The 19,411-nt window shown below is 50.4% G+C and overlaps 1 protein-coding gene across 1 annotated transcript in view; it reads left to right on the forward strand.

Annotated features, from left to right (window-relative positions):
* The window catches only part of RASGEF1C (RasGEF domain family member 1C), a 38,247-nt gene extending 20,349 nt beyond the window's left edge, over positions 1-17,898 (forward strand). Inside the window, exons 6-13 of the mRNA XM_042932449.1 lie at positions 1,026-1,115; positions 2,688-2,790; positions 3,274-3,353; positions 3,437-3,532; positions 8,170-8,265; positions 10,103-10,226; positions 17,311-17,383; positions 17,859-17,898. Of these exons, the coding sequence (XP_042788383.1) occupies positions 1,026-1,115; positions 2,688-2,790; positions 3,274-3,353; positions 3,437-3,532; positions 8,170-8,265; positions 10,103-10,226; positions 17,311-17,383; positions 17,859-17,883 (687 nt within the window). The 3' untranslated portion in view covers positions 17,884-17,898. The remainder of the gene's footprint in view (positions 1-1,025; positions 1,116-2,687; positions 2,791-3,273; positions 3,354-3,436; positions 3,533-8,169; positions 8,266-10,102; positions 10,227-17,310; positions 17,384-17,858) is intronic.
* Positions 17,899-19,411: the final 1,513 nt, after the last annotated feature.

Genomic DNA, 19,411 nt, shown 5'->3' on the forward strand with positions numbered 1-19,411 from the left:
TGAAGTTGTCGTGAATACAGAATTAGCAAATGCCACTGCTCCCAAGGGAAATACAGGGGTAAGTTCCTTGCAAGCCTCCCACCACATTTGCATCGACCAGCCAATACATAACCTTGCATTGTGCGTGTTTCTGTTCAAAGACACCGTATTTAACATATATTGTTCTTCCAATAACATTGAACTCATGATTCATGTCTGAGTGCAGCTTATCTAACACGTATTTTCTCGTTAGGGCACATCACAACCTTCATGTGCTCAGGAACTGCAGCACTGTGCTTGGAGCCACGTTAAGCAGGGAACTCACCATCACACTGAACAGACCACAAAAAAAAAAAAAGGACAGTTTCTTCACAGTAGGGGAGCTGAAACGAGAAGGCAGGGTGTCAGCTCAACCTCTGCTGGGAACAAAAAGGCACTTTGAGTGACTCAAATATTTTTTTTAATGTTTATTTGTTTTTCAGAGAGACAGAGAGCATGAGCAAGGGAGGGGCAGAGAGAGAGGGAGACACAGAATCTGAAGCAGGCTCCAGGCTCTGAGCTGTCAGCACCAAGCCCAATGTGGGGCTCGAACCCATGAACCGTGAGATTGTGACCTGAGCCAAAGTCGGGTGCTTAACTGACTGAGCCACCTAGGCACCCCACGTGACTCAAATTTTTTGCCACTCTGCACATATCCATGAATGACAGCAAGTGACAGTGACATGAGTAGCAATTTGGGGCTACAAATACATTTTTAGGAAGCAGACAGATTCACAAAGACAGAATCCATGAAAAATGACAATCAGATGTGGGGGAGCTATGCATATATATATATATAGATATATATAGATATATATCATATTAACTTACATCTTCGAGTATATAGAAAAAAGACTGGAAGGATACACTTCAAACTATTGGTATTTGTGGATGATTTTGAGGTTTCAACGGTTTCCAGATCATCTACAATAATGATCAATGAACTGACTCCATGTTCCAAAAGTTATTGACAGAAAGACTGAGTATGATCCTTGTGTCTTTCCCAGCCTTGTTTCAGTGACAAGACCAACAATCTGGAGGCTTATGTGAAATGGTTCAACAGATTGTGCTACCTCGTGGCGACTGAGATCTGCATGGTGCGTAGAAAGCCGGGGGGTATGACCTGGCTTAGCCAAAGGTGGTGGGGGTTGGGGGAGCCCACCTGGGAGGGAACCAGAAGGGCCTCTTGAGCTTGTCTGTGTCCAAGCCCGGGACCAAGCTGGGCACCTCTCTGGGACACCAGGTGTCACCACCCAGCTTGCCTACCGTGACATTTCTCTCTGGATGGAGCCTGGCATGGATCCACTGGACTCTGACAGAGAGTGTCAGAGATGACTTGCTGAAGGAGTCAGATCTGCCAAGTGGTCCCACCCCCATCTCTTCCTATCTGCCTTGGGTGGCGTGGCCTGCCCTGCTGCCACACTGTGTTTGGCTCTCTCAGCATTTAGAATAGAAATGCCCCAACCTTTTAAGAACTGGGAGATTGTACATGCAAAGCCCAGGTCTCCAGCTTCTCCCAGAAGGCAGGAAGACATCAATACTGAGCCAGGTGCCCTTGTCACCAAGTCACGGTCCCTCAGGGCCAGACCCTGCCCACCCTCTTCTCTTCCTTAGAGCGGAGGAACCTCCTCCAAGCCCCCTGTCACCATCAGGTGAGGCCCTGGGGCCACTTGTGTCAGGGAAGGAAAGACTGAAGGCAACACAGGTGCCAGGTGGGGCTCTCTGGAAGCAAATGCTGAGATGGAAACTGGGGTAAGGGGCAGAGAAAGGGGCAGAGGCAGGCCTGCTCAGAAGGAGAAGCTGGTCTGCGATGCCTCAGCCTTGACAGTGCTTCCTGTTGGGCACCAACAGCAGGCTGAAATGCCTGGCCTCCATCCCCGCCAGGCTCAGCCATCTCCACCACTGTACAGACACCCCGACAGGGACAGGAAGGACCTCGGGTGGGAGGCTTTCTGAACGGGGTTTGGGCAGTCTCATGCTTCCTTGTGGCAGTAAAGACCACTGCTGCACGTAAGAGCAAGCCGGCAAAATCCATATGGAAAGAACACAGGGTAGGGTTCCACGGGCCCCACCTGCTTCCTGCATTTGCATTACTGGCCTGGCAGCTCAGGTGGCAGTTTTTACATAGGCAAAGCTGGACTGAGCCCTCCCAGGAGCCCAGCAGTGCCTCAGTCTAGGACGGCCCAGGGGATAACATTGTTTGGAGCCATCAGAGAAGTCAGGGTCCCAAGCACTTGGCCACAAGCTGGAGGTGAAGCCATGCAGTCATTCAACAGGAAGCAGTGGAGGGGGCCACTCTGGGGACAGGGCCGGGGTCCGTGCAGCCCCAGGGTGGGGAGAGCAAGCTCGATGCACGGGGGACGGGTGAGGGAGCCATGGAGGATGCTGGAGCTGGGCCTGGAGGGAGGAGCTGTGTCTTGGAGGGAGAGCCCCTCAGCACTCTGGATGCCCCGTGGAGTCCCGTCAGACCCCCTCCCCCACAGCCCGTCATGGTGGTGGGCTCTGCGGGCTCTGCCGAGGACGCGCAGAGACCCTGAACTCTCTGGCTGCAGACTACCCAGCATCAAGCGGCTCCACCGTGAACTGGGTTGAGAGAATGTTGATGAGGGACTGGCCTAGTGATGGGGTGGGGCCGTGTCACCACTAAGGCTCAGATGCCTTCTCCCCAGCCGGCCAAGAAGAAGCAGAGGGCCCAGGTGGTGGAGTTCTTCATTGACGTGGCCCGTGAGTGCTTCAACATTGGCAACTTCAACTCTCTGATGGCCATTATCTGTGAGTAGGCCAGCCAGCCCCGGGCCCTGTGGGAGCGCCCCCAGAGGCACTTGCAGACAGGCCAGGGGTGGGGTGCGGGGGGGAAACCAGGGCCCTCCTCTGAGCAAGGTTGGTGCTGCTGAGCCCATACTCCCCTGCCCCAGAGGTCCTGGAGACTTGACCCCCCCCTTTGAGGCCTTCCTTGCCAGGGTGTTTGGTGAGGGCTGGACAGTGTGTCCCCAGAACCAGGGACAGCAGGGGTCCAAAGCAGACCCTGGTCATGGTGTGGGGCCAGTTTGGCGGGGACAGGGGCCTGCACACATGGGCCGGTTCGCCCAGACACAGTGTCCCCAGCACCCATACACCACCATCGGGCCGTCTGCAGAGGCCTCAACCTTGGTTCAGGCGGCCAGCTGGGGCCACCCCCCAGGCCTCTCGCCCTAGGCAATTAAGCAGACTGTGCAGCCCAGAGACACTCCCCTAGCTCGACCCTCCCTCTTCCAGCCGGCATGAACATGAGCCCTGTCTCCAGGCTGAAGAAGACCTGGGCCAAAGTGAAGACAGCCAAGTTTTTCATCCTTGAGGTAAGCAAGGCTGCCGGGCTGCCGGCTGGAACTGGCCGACCCTGGGATGCAGCTCCCCCACATGCTTCCCTGTCTCCTTCCAGCACCAGATGGACCCGACAGGGAATTTCTGCAACTACAGGACAGCCCTGCGGGGGGCAGCCCACCGCTCCCTGACTGCCCACAGCAGCCGGGAGAAGGTAGGTCAGAGGCTTGCCTGGCCTTGAGAGCTCCTCCCTACTCCTTCCTACTCCCTACCTTGGCCTAGATGGGCTGTATCAGAGAGCCTCTATGCCAACTCCAACGTCACTGGGTCCAAACCCCTGCCCTTCTACAGCATCTGTATAGGCAGCCATGTTCCTTCTTTGCCTCCAATTTGGGCAACTCACCACCTTACAGAACAGATCAGCCCATGCTCACGCAGCTCTAGCTGGTAGGAAGTGTTCCCTTATGGGGCTGGGGTTGTCCTCTCTGGAGGACCAGGCGGAATGAGGCTGCTCCCTCTTCTACCCACCAGTCCTTCGGCGCCCCCGGGTCCCCTTCCCCTCCCTCCTAAGTCAACAACCCAGGTCTGCCCCGCCATACTCGGTCTCCAGTCCACTCCCCACTTGGATCTCTTTGGTCCCTGAACAGTGTGACTTGTCAGAGTCCCTTCTGTTTCAGATCAAATTGTTTACAAGTACATAGGGTCTTACACCTCCTTACTCTAAACGCAATACCTTCATTGATATAGCTTCAGATCACATTCACGGTTTTGGCAATGACTGAACCAAGCTTCTCGCTCACTAGAACTGCCTTTTCACAGGCTCTGTTCTTATACATTTGCATTTGGGGGCCTCGCTGACCCTGATCAATTGTATTTGTCTCCCAAATTCTCCTGGTGGCCTCCAATACAAGAAACTGGGCCCTGGGATTGCGGGGAACCTCTGGCTTAAAACCTGTCACCAGCCCGATGATTAGAGTTATCATATCCATGGGGAAGAAACACCAAGACCTTTTCTGCCTGATCTCCTGGCAGGAATATTGGCAGAATTAGGTCTCTGCCGTGTTTGTGGAGGTCTGTTTCCAGTTTGAGAACAAGTTGCTGTTCTTGAAATTCAAAGTCCCTGTGGAATTAGATGAGATGGCTACCAAGGTTTAAGTCTGGGGAGCAGGCCAAGACCTGCACATTTGTGCCACCCAGCCGGCCCTCCCAGGGTGGGTGTTCACAGACCCTGGCCCCACTGATGGCTATGTCCTATCCAGCTGGCCTTTCCTATTCAGGCTGTGAGCCCTTCAGCAGCTCTGGGTCTGAGGAGGGCTGATGCCAGGGAGCAGCATTCAGTGAGACAGAACCTCAAAATCCCGGGCAAGTGAGCCTGTCCCCCAGGAGCCAGGAAGCTGCAAAACCAGAGTGTCAGGGACAGAGATCTTGCTTCACTGAACACTTACCACGTGAGGACTACTTGACTCTGTCTCTCCCTTCCATTCAATTCTGATGACTACTTACCGGGTGGATTCTAGCAGTGCCATTTCCCAGATTAGAAGACTGAGTCTCAGAGAGGAGACCTCACTTGTCCAGTCTCACAGCAAGTAGGTGGCAAAACCAGGAGTCAGCCTCTCCAGCGCACCACCAGGCCTCGTCCTATTCCCAGAGCGCAGGTGCTGTGTGGCAGTCACAGAGGTCCTCGCCTGTGGCCCAGGAGTGGGACTGTGGAGTGGGGGCAGATAGAGTTGGCTGCCACCTTTGGTCCAAGATGTCAATTATGGCACTGGCACTCTGCATTATTTTTCTTCCATCCGTGATCACCAGGTGGCTGTGGGGTGGACTGTGATGTCCCGTTCCTGCACGCTGAGCCCCCTTCCAGCTCTGGGGTACAGGGGCTCGAGGTGGGTGATTTACAGAGCTGTGCCTTTCATTTTTCTGCATTCTCCTCTAACGTCCAAAGAGATATGGATCATCGGCTGGGCCCACAGAAGGTGCTTCATAAATGGATAGAAGACTGGAAGATGGATGGATGAATTGTTGGTTGGATGGATGGAGGGACAGATAGAAGGAAGGAAGGAAGGAAGGAAGGAAGGAAGGAAGAATATTTGCTGATGCTCTCGCAGTTCCTCACTGCTACAGCTGAAATTTTGAGGCCAGGAGGTCTCAGTGGTCATGGCATTCTATGCTTTCTTCTTATCTATAGCTAGTTCCTATCTGCCCCTCTTTCTCCCCATCTCTGTGATGGGGCCCACTCCACACAGGATTCTTTGGCTGACCCCCTGATGCCACCGCTTAGCTCCAGAAAACAACATCAGTGGGTTACAGTCAACCCATGGGGGCAGGAAGACCGGCCAGGATGCTAAAGCCTGATAGGATGGTAGTCTGAGCCCATGTGGGCAGGCAGAAATGGTGAGAAGTTCTCAGAAAATGCTGCCTCTTTGAGGACCAGTTCCAATGTCCACCCTCTAGGAAGCCTGCACTGAGTCCCTGAGGACCACTGCCCTTAATCCCCTCCCTGTCCTGGAACATTTCAGGCACATTACAACCCAACGCAGCCATCATGCCCCAACCCTGGGCCTGGGGCTCAGCACTGTGGTGGGCATAGGGAGATGCACAGAGACTGCTCTCCCTCCTGGCACAGTGAGAAAGCAGGCAGGACAGGGGCTAGTCCTTCCTGAGCTACTTACTGCTGTGTGAGCTTGTGTGAGTTGCTTAACCTCTCTGGGTCTCTACTTCCTTGTCTGTAAGTTAGGGTAATAGAACCCTGCATCTCGGAACTTGCTGAGATGAAACTCGATCCCCATGCATGTATAGCTTGGCACAATGGAGCACTCAGGCCGGCCACCAATGCCCCTGTGACAGGGCATGAGTGGAGAGCTCTTTAGGGGCCCAAATGGGAATTAAACCCAGCCTATAGATAGCAAAGACTTCAGGGAAAAGGCTCCACTACACTGGATGTGTCTGACATACCCTCACTCTTCTCCAAGCCCCAGCACCTAGCACAGTGAAGACCTGAGCAAATGTCTGAGGAGTTGACATAAATCTAAGGTGACCAGTTTGTCCCAGTTTCCCTGGGATGGCTCCACTTTTAGCACTGAAACTGTATCTCATGTAACCCCTCAGCCCTGGACAAACCAGGCAATTCATCTCCCTGCTAAATCTGGCTCTGGTCCCAGCCTCAGCATTCACTCACTGGGTGACCTTGGGCCAGGCCCTGCCACTGTGTGGGCCTCAGTTTCCCATCTTCCTTGACCCACTGAGCCATCCATGCATCCGTACTGTGCAGAGTGGTCATACCCAGGTCCTGATCTCAAAGCCTTTATCAACTTAGATAAGGGGTTAGCCAGAAATGTCAGGCCCTGGCGCCTGGTCCCAAGGGTGATGGGCTGAAGGCCACTCCTGGCCGGACTGGCAGCACATGCCCAGCTCTGGAGCCTGAGGGCACAGCAGGCGTGTTAGTTCCCTAGGAACTGGCTTAGAACAACAGAAATGTTGGGGCGCCTGGGTGGTGCAGTCGGTTAAGCATCTGACTTGATCTCAGCTCAGGTCTTGATTTTGGGGTCATGAGTTCAAGCCCTTGTGTTGGTCTCCGCACTGGGTGTGAAGCCTACTTAAAAATGAAAAAAGAACAGGGGCACCTGAGTGGCTTAGTTGGTTGGGTGTCCAACTTCGGTTCAGGTCAGGATCTCACGGCTCATGAGTTCCAGCCCCGCGTTGGCCTCTGTGCTGACAGCTCAGAGCCTGGAGCCTGCTTCGGATTCTGTCTCCGCCTGTCTCTGTACCTTCCCCACTCACGGTCTGTCTCTCTTTCTCAAAAACATAAACATTTATAAATGTTATATATAAATTTATAAACATTAAAAAATTATAAAAAGAAAAGAACAGAAATGTATTGTCTCCCCATTCTAGAGGCCACATGCCAAAATCAAGGTAGTCTGTCTGGGTCATGCTCCCTCCAAAGGGGGCATCCTTCTTTGCCTTTCCCAGCTTCTGATGGCCCTGGGTGTTCCTTGGCCAGTGGCCAAATCACTCCCATCTCTGCCTCTGTCTTCACATGGCTATCCTTCCTGTGTGTGTCCAAATTTCCCTCTTTTCACAAGGACGTCAGTCACTGGAGGAGAGCTCATTCTATCCAGTATGACCTCCTCTTAACCCGATTCCATCTGCAAAGACTATCTCCAAATTAGGTCCCATTCACAGGCACCAGGGTTTAGGACTCAAATGTATCTTTTGGGGGGACACAGTCCAACCCACCGCAGCAGCGTGCACCCAGCCAGCTCCCCTCGGGTCGCCAGAGCTGTCAGCAGTGGGTGTCCCTACCCTAGGGGCCAGGAGTTGGCATGTGCAGAGCAGGGAGGGAGAAATGAGACATCCAGGCAGTGATACGCAGAGACCCCCGCCCTACTCAGGCCGGGCTCCAAAGTCTGTTCCTTCAGGCATCAAGAAAGGCATAAAATGACAAATCATGAAATATATATTTTAAAAAGTAGGCTGCAGAATTTCACAACAGGTGACTCACTTTCCATACATATCTCATGGTGGGCTCTGCATGCACCTGAAGTCCTCCTGGCACACTTGAACCAGGTGGTCTGCAGATCCCTGGATGGTGGAGGGTCGAGGGGAACTGCCACCAGCCTCTCCCCGCGGAGAGTGGAAGAAATGTTCAAAAGGCATGAGGACCATGCATCTTTCATTCAGCCCCAACACGGGGAGGCGGTGTGTGTGTGTGTGGGGGGGGGGGTGCTGTATACAGTAGGTGCTCAGTCAGCACTGGAGTCTGATGGGGCCTGGGAAGAAAGAGTCTGGTGCTAGGGTAAAGGGGCCTGTGCTTCCTGCCGACTGAGGGCTGACCTGTACCCTCTCTTCCAGATCGTCATTCCCTTCTTCAGCCTGCTCATCAAAGACATCTACTTCCTGAACGAGGGCTGTGCCAACCGCCTCCCCAATGGACATGTCAACTTTGAGGTAGAGTCCAGGGGCCCCCGACAATCAAAGCCCCCAGGGCAGAGGCACCAGACGAATTGGGGACGGTTCACAAGACATCACGGTGGGATTATCAGGGTCTCCCCACCCCACCCCTTCCACAGGAGACTGAGGCTCATGCAGGCACTGATCCCCCACTGCCCGCCACAGGTGAGGCAGACTCATTTTCAGCCCTCGAAGAGCACAAGGCTGTGAGAAAGCCCCACGGACCCACAGTGACAATGGGTGAGATGCTGTGACCCGCACAGGGCACAGGGCATGTGTCAGGGAAGGCCTCCCTGAGCACAGGAGGAGGTGGGCAAGCAGTGTGGGCAGAGAAGGAAAGATTTCTACTCCCTCTGCAGACACTCACTGCCATCAGCTCAAGTGTCCCCCTCCTCCAGGAAGCTCCCCTTGACCTCCCAGACAGAGGGTGGCGCAGCCCATACTCAGTGGACTGGGCATTCCTTGGTCACAGCTCTCCAGTCCCTGAGCTCCTTAGAAGCAAAGGCAGGCTGACCCCCCCCACACACACATGGGACCACCCAGCACACATATCTTGGAGTGGCTGGTGGGCTAGGCATGGTGGGAGCTGAGGCCCAGGAGCCCTGAGAGCCCTGGGCAGTGACAGCAAGTGGTCACTGAGTCAGATAGACAAAGCCAGCCATGCAGCAGTGACAACCCCCGAATCTGCAAGAAGGAGGAGACTCTTCTCCCTAGGAAGGCTGGCCCACACTCATGCTGGCCCCACCCAGCCTCCAACACCAAGGGACAGTCAGTCCTGGGCTGGCCCCTGCGCTATCTGAGCCCCAGTCTCTCCCTCTCTAAAACAGGGCTTTGGCACAGAACCCACCAAGGGCTCTGTGGGGACAGCATCCCCTGCTGGTGGGTCCCCCACCCAACGCCTGGGCCCTCTGGCCTGGAGCTGCCTCTGCTCTGGGGCCTCACACAGACTCCCCGGCAGACTTTCCTGTGCTGCCTGCTGGCCTGGTTAGCCCTGAGAACCTGTGTAGCAGGGAGAAGTCCAGTCCAGCAGGGAGCCTGGGCGCCGCATCCCCAGGACAGTCTGGACTGGAAGTGACATGGAGGAGGCTGGCCTTGGGTTAAATTAACAGAGGGGCCCGGGAGCCCAAGATCACACTTTCCAGAAGACCCCACACATACCAGCTGTGGAAAGCCCTGTATTGCACTCTTCTTAAACTGGTCCTCAGACCTGAGACCGAGGGAGGAAAGGCAAGACTGTAAAGTGCTTCTGAGGCCCCAGATTTGGGGCAGGGGCAGTGGGGGCTGGAGCCAGCCACCAGGACTGATGAAAGATGCCATAGAGGGTCGTTCCCACCCGGTCATGACTTTATGCTGGCAGTTTATTTAAAAGCCTTCTTTAAGTCAGCACAGATTTTTTTTTTAATTTAAATAAATGTATTTAAATTTTACTTAAATAAAATTCTGCTTTAAGTGGATCCACTTAAATCTTCCTTAAATACATTTATTTAAATTTATTTGCATCATTCTCTAGATAAACAAACTCAGGGATAATCATGAAAAAGAATGAAACTAGAGTAATACTCGCCTCTCGCTGGATGTGCTGCCTGCCGATGACCTGGCCCTAGATGCTCTCTCTCCCCAGATTCCACAGAGGGAATGAAGAGATGTGGCGAACACCCAGGTTTCCTAATGGGGGGTCTGTCATTTACTGCCCAGTGCTCTGCCTTGCCCTGCCCAGGAGTGGGCCCCCAGGGACAGATGAGTGAGACTGGCCCGCTCTCACAGGTGACCTCCAGGCACTGAGGCGTGGAGGCGGGGTAAGGGGCTCCCATTTGTGTTTCAATGACCCTGGCAGAAATTTCTGGAGCTGGCCAAGCAGGTTGGAGAGTTCATCACGTGGAAACAAGTGGAATGTCCCTTTGAGCAAGACCCCAGCATCACCCACTACCTGCACACCGCCCCCATCTTCAGCGAGGATGGTAAGGTGACCCTATGGCCTCTGTCACCCCCAGCTCTGGGACTCTGGGGTGGTCTCCTAGTCACATCTCCATATGGGGCCCCTGCTGCGAGCAGGATGCATCACGCCCATGTTTGCTGGATGTGAAAGGGAGCAGAGAAGGCTGAGCACCAGTCAGGGCCTGAGGAGCTGCAGGCTGGGGACCTCCAGGGTCCCCAGGGCCAGGCTTCCCCTTGGACACAGTATGGTTGCTGCTGGACATCATAAATTGAAACCATCGGTCCCACACACTTTCCTCATTGGTAAAATAAGCAAGATGGTGAGAACTACCCTCCCCGTGCTCACATAGGGAAGGCAGAGCCCTGGGCTCCCCATGGGTCTTTCCACAGCTGGGGGTGTGTGCATGTTTGTGTGAATGCGTGCATGCCTGTGTGTGTGTGTGTGTGTGTGTGTGTGTGTGTGATGAGGCATCTTTTCTCCAGAGTGCCATTAATGTCTGTGCCCTCCAGTAAATCAGCATTCCCATCTGATCATTTATCAAATGTGACAAATTTGCTTGTGAATTTTCTAAGCAAGCATACTCCAGGAAGAGAAAGTGCTGGAAGCAAGTGGCCATTTGGTCCTGAGTTGATCATCTCAGGGGAGGCAATGTGGCCCCATGGTCAGCTGCTTCCTGGATCCAAGACCCTCAACCTACCCCAGGAGGTCCCCACTGAGCACAACAAGCATTTAAAAAAAATTTTTAATGTTTATTTATTTTTAATTTTTTTTTAACATTTATTTATTTTTGAGACAGAGAGACAGAGCATGAACGGGGGAGGGTCAGAGAGAGAGGGAGACACAGAATCTGAAACAGGCTCCGGGCTCCGAGCTGTCAGCACAGAGCCCGATGCGGGGCTCGAACTCAAGGACCGCGAGATCGTAACCTGAGCCGAAGTCGGCCGCTCAACCGACTGAGCCACCCAGGCGCCCCAATGTTTATTTATTTTTGAGAGATAGAGAGACAGAGCGTGAGCAGGGGAGGGGCAGAGAGAGAGAGAGATAGAGAATCCGAAGTAGGTTCCAGGCTCTGAGCTGTCAGTACAGAGCCCAATGCGGGGCTTGAACCCACAAACCACAAGATCATTACCTGAGCTGAAGTCAGACGCTAAACCAACTGAGCCACCCAGGCGTCCCCACAGCAAGCATTTTATAAAGGGACCCACACCCGTGCCTGGGAGAACATGTTCTGCCAAAAACAAAAACTTAGGAGAAAGGAGTTTTTAATGATTTTGCTTTTAATTGTTAATACTTTCAAGTTTGCCATTTTATATGTTATGTTTTGGAGCCATTAACTTTTGGGGGTGGGTTGGGGGGAGGGGAGTGTTCACCTGAAACAGTAATCCCTACCTGCAACAAGAAGTTCAGCAGCCTGATGGATAAACCAGCCTGGGCTGTTCCCACCCCAGCAAGCTGTGTGACTCTAGGCAGGTGCTTCACCCTCTCTAAGCCTCACCTGCTGCATCTAAGTGGCTCAAAGCAACACTGATTTATTCTCTTAGAGTCCAAAGTCAGTTCCACTGGGCTGAAATCATGGTGTCAACAGAGCTGGTTATTTCTGGAGGCTCTGAGGGGAAGACTGTTCCCTGTCCTGTTATGACTTCTAGTGGCCACCCATATTCCTTGGCACATGACCCCCTTCCTCCATCTTCAAAGCACATCATTTGAACCTCTGCTTCCACCATCACATCATCTTCTCTCTTGTGGTCAAGTCTCCTCTGTCTCGCTCTTAGAAGGACACTTGCAGTGTCATTTAGGGCCCTGCTGGATAATCCAGGATAATCCCCCCATCTCCATATCCTTAACTTAATCTTATCTGCTGAGTCCCTTTTGCCCACAGAAGCTAACATATTCACATGTCCTGGGGAGTAGGATCTGGATATCTCTGGGGGCCATTATTTAACCTACTAGTTACTATGATAACTGTTGTCATTAACCAATAGAACTTGTGCAGTAATGTGTCAAAAGCGTATTAGGAAAGGGGTGGGAGAGCCTGGGGGCAGGGAGAGGAGTGAGAGAAGGGCATTTCTCTTCTCTCTCTCTTTCTCTCTCTCTTTTTTTTTTTTTTTTGAGAGAGAGCATGAACAAGGGAGGGGCAGAGGGAGAGAGAATCTTAAGTAGGCTCCATGCCCAGTGTAAAGCCCATTGTGGGGCTCCATCTCATAACTGTGAGATCATGACCTGAGCTGAAATCAAGAGTTGGACGCTTAACTGACTAAGCCACCCAAGTGTCCCAAGAGAAGGGCATTTCATTCACTCCTTCAGCCAATGGTATCTCTAGAGAACGTGCTGTGTGTGAGGCAGTGATTTAGCCATGAACATACAGCAAAAAAACTTAGCCCTTCTGAAGTGCCCTTAGAAAGGAGCACCTTCCAAGGCACCTGGGTGACTCAGTCAGTTAAGCATCCAACTCTGGATTTCAGCTCAGGTAATGATCTCACGGTTCATGGGATTGAGCCCTGTGTTGGGCTCTGCACTGACAGCATGGAGCCTGCTTAGGATTCTCCCTCTCTCTCTCTCTCTCTTTCCCTCTCTCTTGCCTTCCCCCACTTGCACTCTGTCTCTCTCTCTCTCTTGCTCACTCTCACTCTGTCTCTCTATTTATCTCTCTCTCTCTTTCTGAAAATAAATACATAAACTTTAAAAAACAAATCAAAAAAGAAAGGAGCTCCTTCCAGTGACCCTTGTTTCATCCTCTCCTTCCCCCCACCAAAAAAAACAATAATAATAATAACTGAAGAAAGCAAGAGAAGGGACCTAAGATGTATTGAGCCCCAACTGGGTTAGTCACAGCCTCTGACAGAATCCTGACTAGCACTAAGCTCCAGGCTTCCTCTGGCAAGACCTGCCTAGCAATACAGCCAGCCTTGAGGCTCCCTGAAACAGGTGACAGTATAGAAAGTATCAGCAAAGAAACAGAAGATATAAAAAGGAGCCAAGTAGAAATTATAGAATTGAAAAATACAATCTAAAATAAAAAACTGAGTAGATGGTCTCAACAGCAGAATGGAAAAGACAAAGCAAAGAATTGATGAGCTGGAAGATGGAACAATAGAAATTAAACAATCTGAACAACAGAGTGTCAGGGACCTGTGGGACTATAACAAAAGATCTAACACTCTTGTCATCAGAGTCTGGGAAGGAAGGGGACAAAATGGACAGGGTTGAAAAAATAATCCAAGAAGTAATAGCTGGAAAGTTCCCAGATTTGGAAAAGATAGAAACCTACAGATTCAAGAAGCCAAGTGAATTCCAAAAAGGATCAACCCAAAAAAACCCATACCAAGATACATCATAGTCACATTTCTGAGCACCAAATAAAAAGACACAAATTTTGAAAACACTGAGAAAGAAATGACACTTTACCTATAAGGGCAAAACAATTTGGATGACTAGAGTACTCATCAGAAATCATGGTGGCCAGAGGCAGTGGCATATTTTTCACGTGCTGAAAGAAAATAGCTGCCAACCCAGAATTCTATATCCAGTGAAAATATCCTTCAGGAATTTACTGTACATAAATCAAAATGGAATTCTAAAAACTGTTCAAGTAACCCACAGGAAGTTGGTGCTTTGAAAAGAACTGTAACATTGCCATCCTCCAGCAAAGAACCTCTTAAAGAAAAAGAGAAGACAGAAATGCTAATATCTAGAATGAAATGGAAGATGTCACTATAGTCTCTGTCATCATTGAAAGGCTAATAAGAAAATACTGTGAACAACTCTAGACCCATTAATTTGGCCAGTTAGACGAAATGGACCAATTCCTTGAATAGCATAAACTGCCACAAAATAGATCATTTGAATAGCCCTATAACCATTAAGGAAATTGCATTTGTAATTTTAAAACATCCCAAAAATGAAATCTCTAGGCTCAGACAGTTACACTAGAAAATTCTATTAAACATTTAAGGAAGACTTAATATGGATTCTACACAATCGTTTTCAAAAAATAGAAGAGGACAGGGCACCTGGGTGGCTCAGTCAGTTAAGCATCCAACTTCAGTTCAGGTCATGATCTCACAGTGCATGGGTTCGAGCCCTGTGTTGGGCTCTGTGCTGACAGTTTGGAGCCTGGAGCCTGCTTAGGATTCTGTGTCTCCCTCTCTCTACCCCTTGCCTGCTCACACTCTGTCTCTCTCTCTCTCTCTCTCTCTCTCTCCCAAAAATAAATAAACAAACAAACAAACAAAAAAAAAAACAGAAGAGGACGGAACTTCCCAGTTCATTTTATGAAGCCAGTATTACCCTGACACCAAAACCAGATAAAGGTAGTAAAACAAAGAAAGTAAAGACCAAGATCCCTTGTGAATATAGATGCAAAAATTCCTTAACAAAATATTAGCAAATAGAATTTGGCAATATTGAAAAATAGTTAGATATCATGACCAAGTGAGTTTATTCCAGAGATACGATACTATTCAATATTTGAAAATCAATCAGTGTCATCTACTATATTAACAGACTAACAGAGAAAAATGACTTGATTATATCAACTGACACAGAAAATGCATTTGACAGATTTCTACACCCATGCATGGGAAAAACTCTCAGAAAAATAAGAATCGAGGGGAATTTATCAATCTGATAAACTGCACCTACCAAAACCTTTCCACTAACATCATTTTTAATGGTGAAAGACTGCTTTCTCACTAAGATCAGTAATAAGGCAAGGATATATACTCTCACCACTTTTGTTCAAGATAGTAATGGAGATCTAGTTCATGCAATAACGCAAGAAAAGAAAATAAAGACAGATCAGAAAGGATGAATTAACACTGTCCTTATTTATTAAAAAATGTAAAAAATCCCAAAGAATCTCCAAAACTCCTAGAACTAAGTGGGTTCAGCACAAGTTGCAGAATACAAGATAAAGACACAAAAATCTATCATATTTCTGTGTGCTAACAATGAATATGTGGACACTGAAATTAAAAATACAACACCATCACTCAATATAATCGCTCAAAAACATTAAATACTTAGGTATAAATCTAACAAAACATATCCAAGATTTGCATGCCAAAATCTACATGATGCTAATGAAAGAAATCAGAGAAGGTCTAAATAAATGGAGGGACATGACATGCATGAATTGGAAGACTCAGCATAGCAATGATACCAATTCTCCCCAAATTTAAGTACGGATTTAATGCATTTCCTATCAAAATCCAGGATTTTCCCATCAAAAGACAGTATTTTTTTTTTTTTTTTTTTTGCAGACAAAGATACAAAGATACATATTCTATATGGGGGTGAGCCTGGGTGGCTCAGTCAGTTGAGCATCCAACTTCAGTTCAGGTCATGATCTCATGGTTCATGAGTTCGAGCCCCATGTTGGGCTCTGTGCTGACAGCTCAGAGCCTGGAGCCTGCTTTGGATTCTGTTTCCCTCTCTCTCTGCTCCTCCCCCACTCACACTTTGTCTCTTTCTCAAAAATATATATTTTTAAAAATTTTTTTAAATGAAATGTATATGGGAAGCCATAGAAACTAGAATAGCTGAAACAATTTTGAAAAAGAAGAATAAAATGGGGGGGATTACTCTACCCAATATTAAAGCTGATATTATACAGCTACAATAATCAAGGCAGTGTGGTATTGGTAAGACAGATACGTGGATCAATGGGACAGAATAGAGAACCCAAGAATAGACCCACACAAATGCCCAGTGACTTTTTTTAAATGTTTATTCAATTTTAAGAGAGAGAGCGTGTGCATGGGGAAAGGTAGAGAGCAAGAGGGACAGAAGATCCGAAGCGGGCTCTGAGCTGACAGCAGCAAGCCAGATGCAGGGCTGCAACTCATGAACCACAAGATCGTGACCCAAGCCGAAGTCAGACGCTCAACTGACTGAGCCACCCAGACACCCCACTGTGCCCAGGGATTTTTGAGAATGGTGTAAAAGCAATTCAGCGGAGGAAAGTGAGCCCTTGCAACAAATGGAACAGGGGCATCTGAACATCCATAAGCCAAAAAATGAACTTTGACCTCATCCTTACACCTTTTATGAAAAATTAACCCAGAATGAATCACAGACTCGAATATAAAATGTAAAACTGTATAGCTTTTAGGAAGAATAAAAGTAACAGGAAATCTTCAGGATGTAGAACTAGACAAAGGGTTTCTTATAAAACTAAATTTGCACCGCCTGTCTGACTCAGTAAATGTGCTCTCGGGCATTTATTTATCCCAGAGAAACGAATACTCATGTTCACACAAAAAACCCGCACTCCAATGATTACAGCAGCATAAATAGTTCTAGCGAAACACTGGAAGCAATGCAGGTGTCCTTCAGTGGGTGAGTGGCTAAACACACTGTGGTATATCCATGCCACGGAATAGTCTTCAGCAAGAAAAAGGAATTAAGTATTGATTCATACTACAGCTTGGATGAAACACGGAGAATCACTCGGAGTGAAAAGAGACCATCCCATATGTTACCTACTGATTCGATTTATATCACATTCTTCTTTTAAAATTATGTATTTATTTTGAGAGACACAGAGACAGCAAGAGTGAGAGAAGGGCAGAGAGAGGGAGAGAGGGAGAGAGAATCCCAAGCAGGCTCTGTGCTGTCAGCATAGCGCCCCACATGGGGCTTGATCTCACAAACCACAAGATCGTGACCTGAGTGGAAATCCAGAGTTGGACGCTTAACTGACTGAGCCACCCAGGTGCCCCTATATCACATTCTTGAAATGACAAAAATCTGGACATGGAGAACCTATTAGTGGTGGCCAGGGATTAAGAAAGGGAAGCAGGTGGGCCTTAAAAGGGCAGCCTGAGGGATTCTGGTGGTGATGAGGGTGTTCTGCAAACCGTCAACATGCTGGTGGTGGTCCTGTGCTATAGTTTTGCAAATGCGAGACCATTGGTTTCTCCCAGACCACTGGGAGAAACTAGGGAAAGGGTACACCGACCTCTCTGTATTAATTAGCACATACAACTGCATGTGTACCTCCCAACAGGTTTAATTTAAGAATAAAAAGCAGGTCAGACTCTGGGTATAGGGCAGGCTATTATCATAGGCCATAACTGTGTGATTTTACCTCGTTTTCTGACCAGGTCTTTATTTGGCTTCTTATGAAAGTGAGAGCCCAGAGAACCAAACAGAAAAAGAGAGGTGGAAATCTCTAAGGTGAGTCTGTGAAGACGGGAGTAAAGACTGGCATGGGGGAGAAGGTGGGTGCTTGGGGCCAGGCCAGGGCCGAGGGGCTTTGTGGATACCCAGGTCCGTGGGGAGGGGGCAGGACAGGCCAGGCTCTTAGGCGTGGGGGTGGGACTCATGCACTGGGTGGGAGGGAGGTTAGGATTACAACCCACCCCCACCCCCACTGCCATGGCCGGAGGCTGGCCCTGCAGGCCGTCAGGATGTGTGTCCAGGTCCAGGAAACCCCAGTCCATATTCTTATGCCAGAAAGTGAGACACCACCTCCTGCTCGTTCAGCCTATTAACACGGCCCAGCGGAGGTCAGACCAAGCCTGCAGCAGTGGGCTCTGAGGACTAAGCCAAGAGGGTTGTACAGAGCCCCTCTGGGGTGGGAGTCACCTGCCTTGCAGGGACTGGCTGGAGGGAAGTATAATCACCACCCTGGGCATGTTTAAATCTGCAGATCTTCTATTTTGGGGAAGACGTGAGAAGCTCTGAGCAGGAGGAGGAGGAGGTGGAGGAGGAGGAGGGGAGGAAGTCAGCAGAAGCCTTCCGCAGCCCTGCCTCAGCCGGCCCAGCAGAAAGTGGAGGTGTTGGTGCTTCCCTGCTTTGCAAACCGTGACCCCACGGCCTGGCGCCCGCCCCAGCGACCACACGGCACAGGAGACCTTCCTCCACCTTTTGTGGAACTTCGGCCCCGGCAGGCCCAGGGGCCTCCTGACATGTGGGTGGCACATGCCTCAGGGGCCCTGCCTTCAGGATGGTGGGGGTCACATTACTGTGACCTCGGCAAGGACACGGCACGACCCCCAGAGGGCCGGGTGACTGCAGTGTCACTCTCATTGGGTGATGAGTGCCACAGGGGCTGACCCCCAGTCTGTCACCAGGTGGCCTGGGAGCCTCTACATCTCCAGCAGGCACCACGCCGCTGGCCCCTGCCATTCTGCTGATGGGCCCTACCCTGTCCCACTCCCCTGGCCCCAAGATGGGCTGGTTTCTGCAGCCCAATTCACTCCCTTTCTGGATCCTGCTGGTATCAGGGGATAGCTTTCCGGTGACAGCTGTGACACAGGTCATGGGACAGATTTGAGTCACAAAAATGACAACATGTACAGTACATTGTAAACTCTAGAATTGGTATAAACATGTTCATACACCCTGCATATCCACGTCCACACTGTGCTTTTCACTCGTGGGTCTGGCATAAACTTTTGGCAGGATGAAGGGCAGTTTCCCAGCTCGGGCCTGGGGATGTGGTGGCCATTTCCACTCTGTAGACCCCATGTTGCACTGACAGGGCCTGGTGAATGGACACCCAACAGCCCTACATGTGACCAGACACTTCTTTTATGAGGGTTGGAGGGTGGGGGTGAGATGGGGTTGATGAACCTACCATGAGACTCCTCCCATTACCCGCGCCCCCACCCCACCCCCTGCCCCAGACCCTCATACACTGAGTCACGTTTCTGTGCCAGGAAGCAGATGGGCCATGGAGCTGCTGAGCCCCCACCTGGCATGTGACCAGGTCACCCAGCCAGGAAGTCAGGGAGTATGATGTGTACCTTTCACACAGTCAGGGTCTGCTGGGCAGAGAGGGGTGTGTGTTGGAGTTCATTGACCCACCCTGGCCAGTCTCAGGCCCTGCTCAGTCCCAGACCTGGCTGTCCTGGTAGCATGGACTTGGGTCCCATCTGAGAGGGACAGGCAGAGACAATGCCACAACATTTCCAAGTGCCTCCTCTCTGGGGAATTCTGCCCAGCAAACCCCGGATGTCAGCAAGGCCACAGAAGGCATGAGAACATTAGGGTTGGGCAGGATCTGCTCTTTGCCCAGCCCAGCACACCCCCTTTTCATCCAAGACCCCAGAGAGGGCAAGTAGTGCAGGGAACAGAGCAGGGATGGGCTTCAGCCAGCAGCCAGGCTCAGGCTGCCACCCTGCCTCATGCCACATCCAGCCCCTGATGGGGCCTCAAGGAGCCCTGGCTAGAAGCACCTTGCTTCCTCACTCTCTCGCT

This window comes from Panthera leo, chromosome A1 (genome assembly GCF_018350215.1).
Source record: "Panthera leo isolate Ple1 chromosome A1, P.leo_Ple1_pat1.1, whole genome shotgun sequence".
NCBI lineage: Eukaryota > Metazoa > Chordata > Mammalia > Carnivora > Felidae > Panthera > Panthera leo.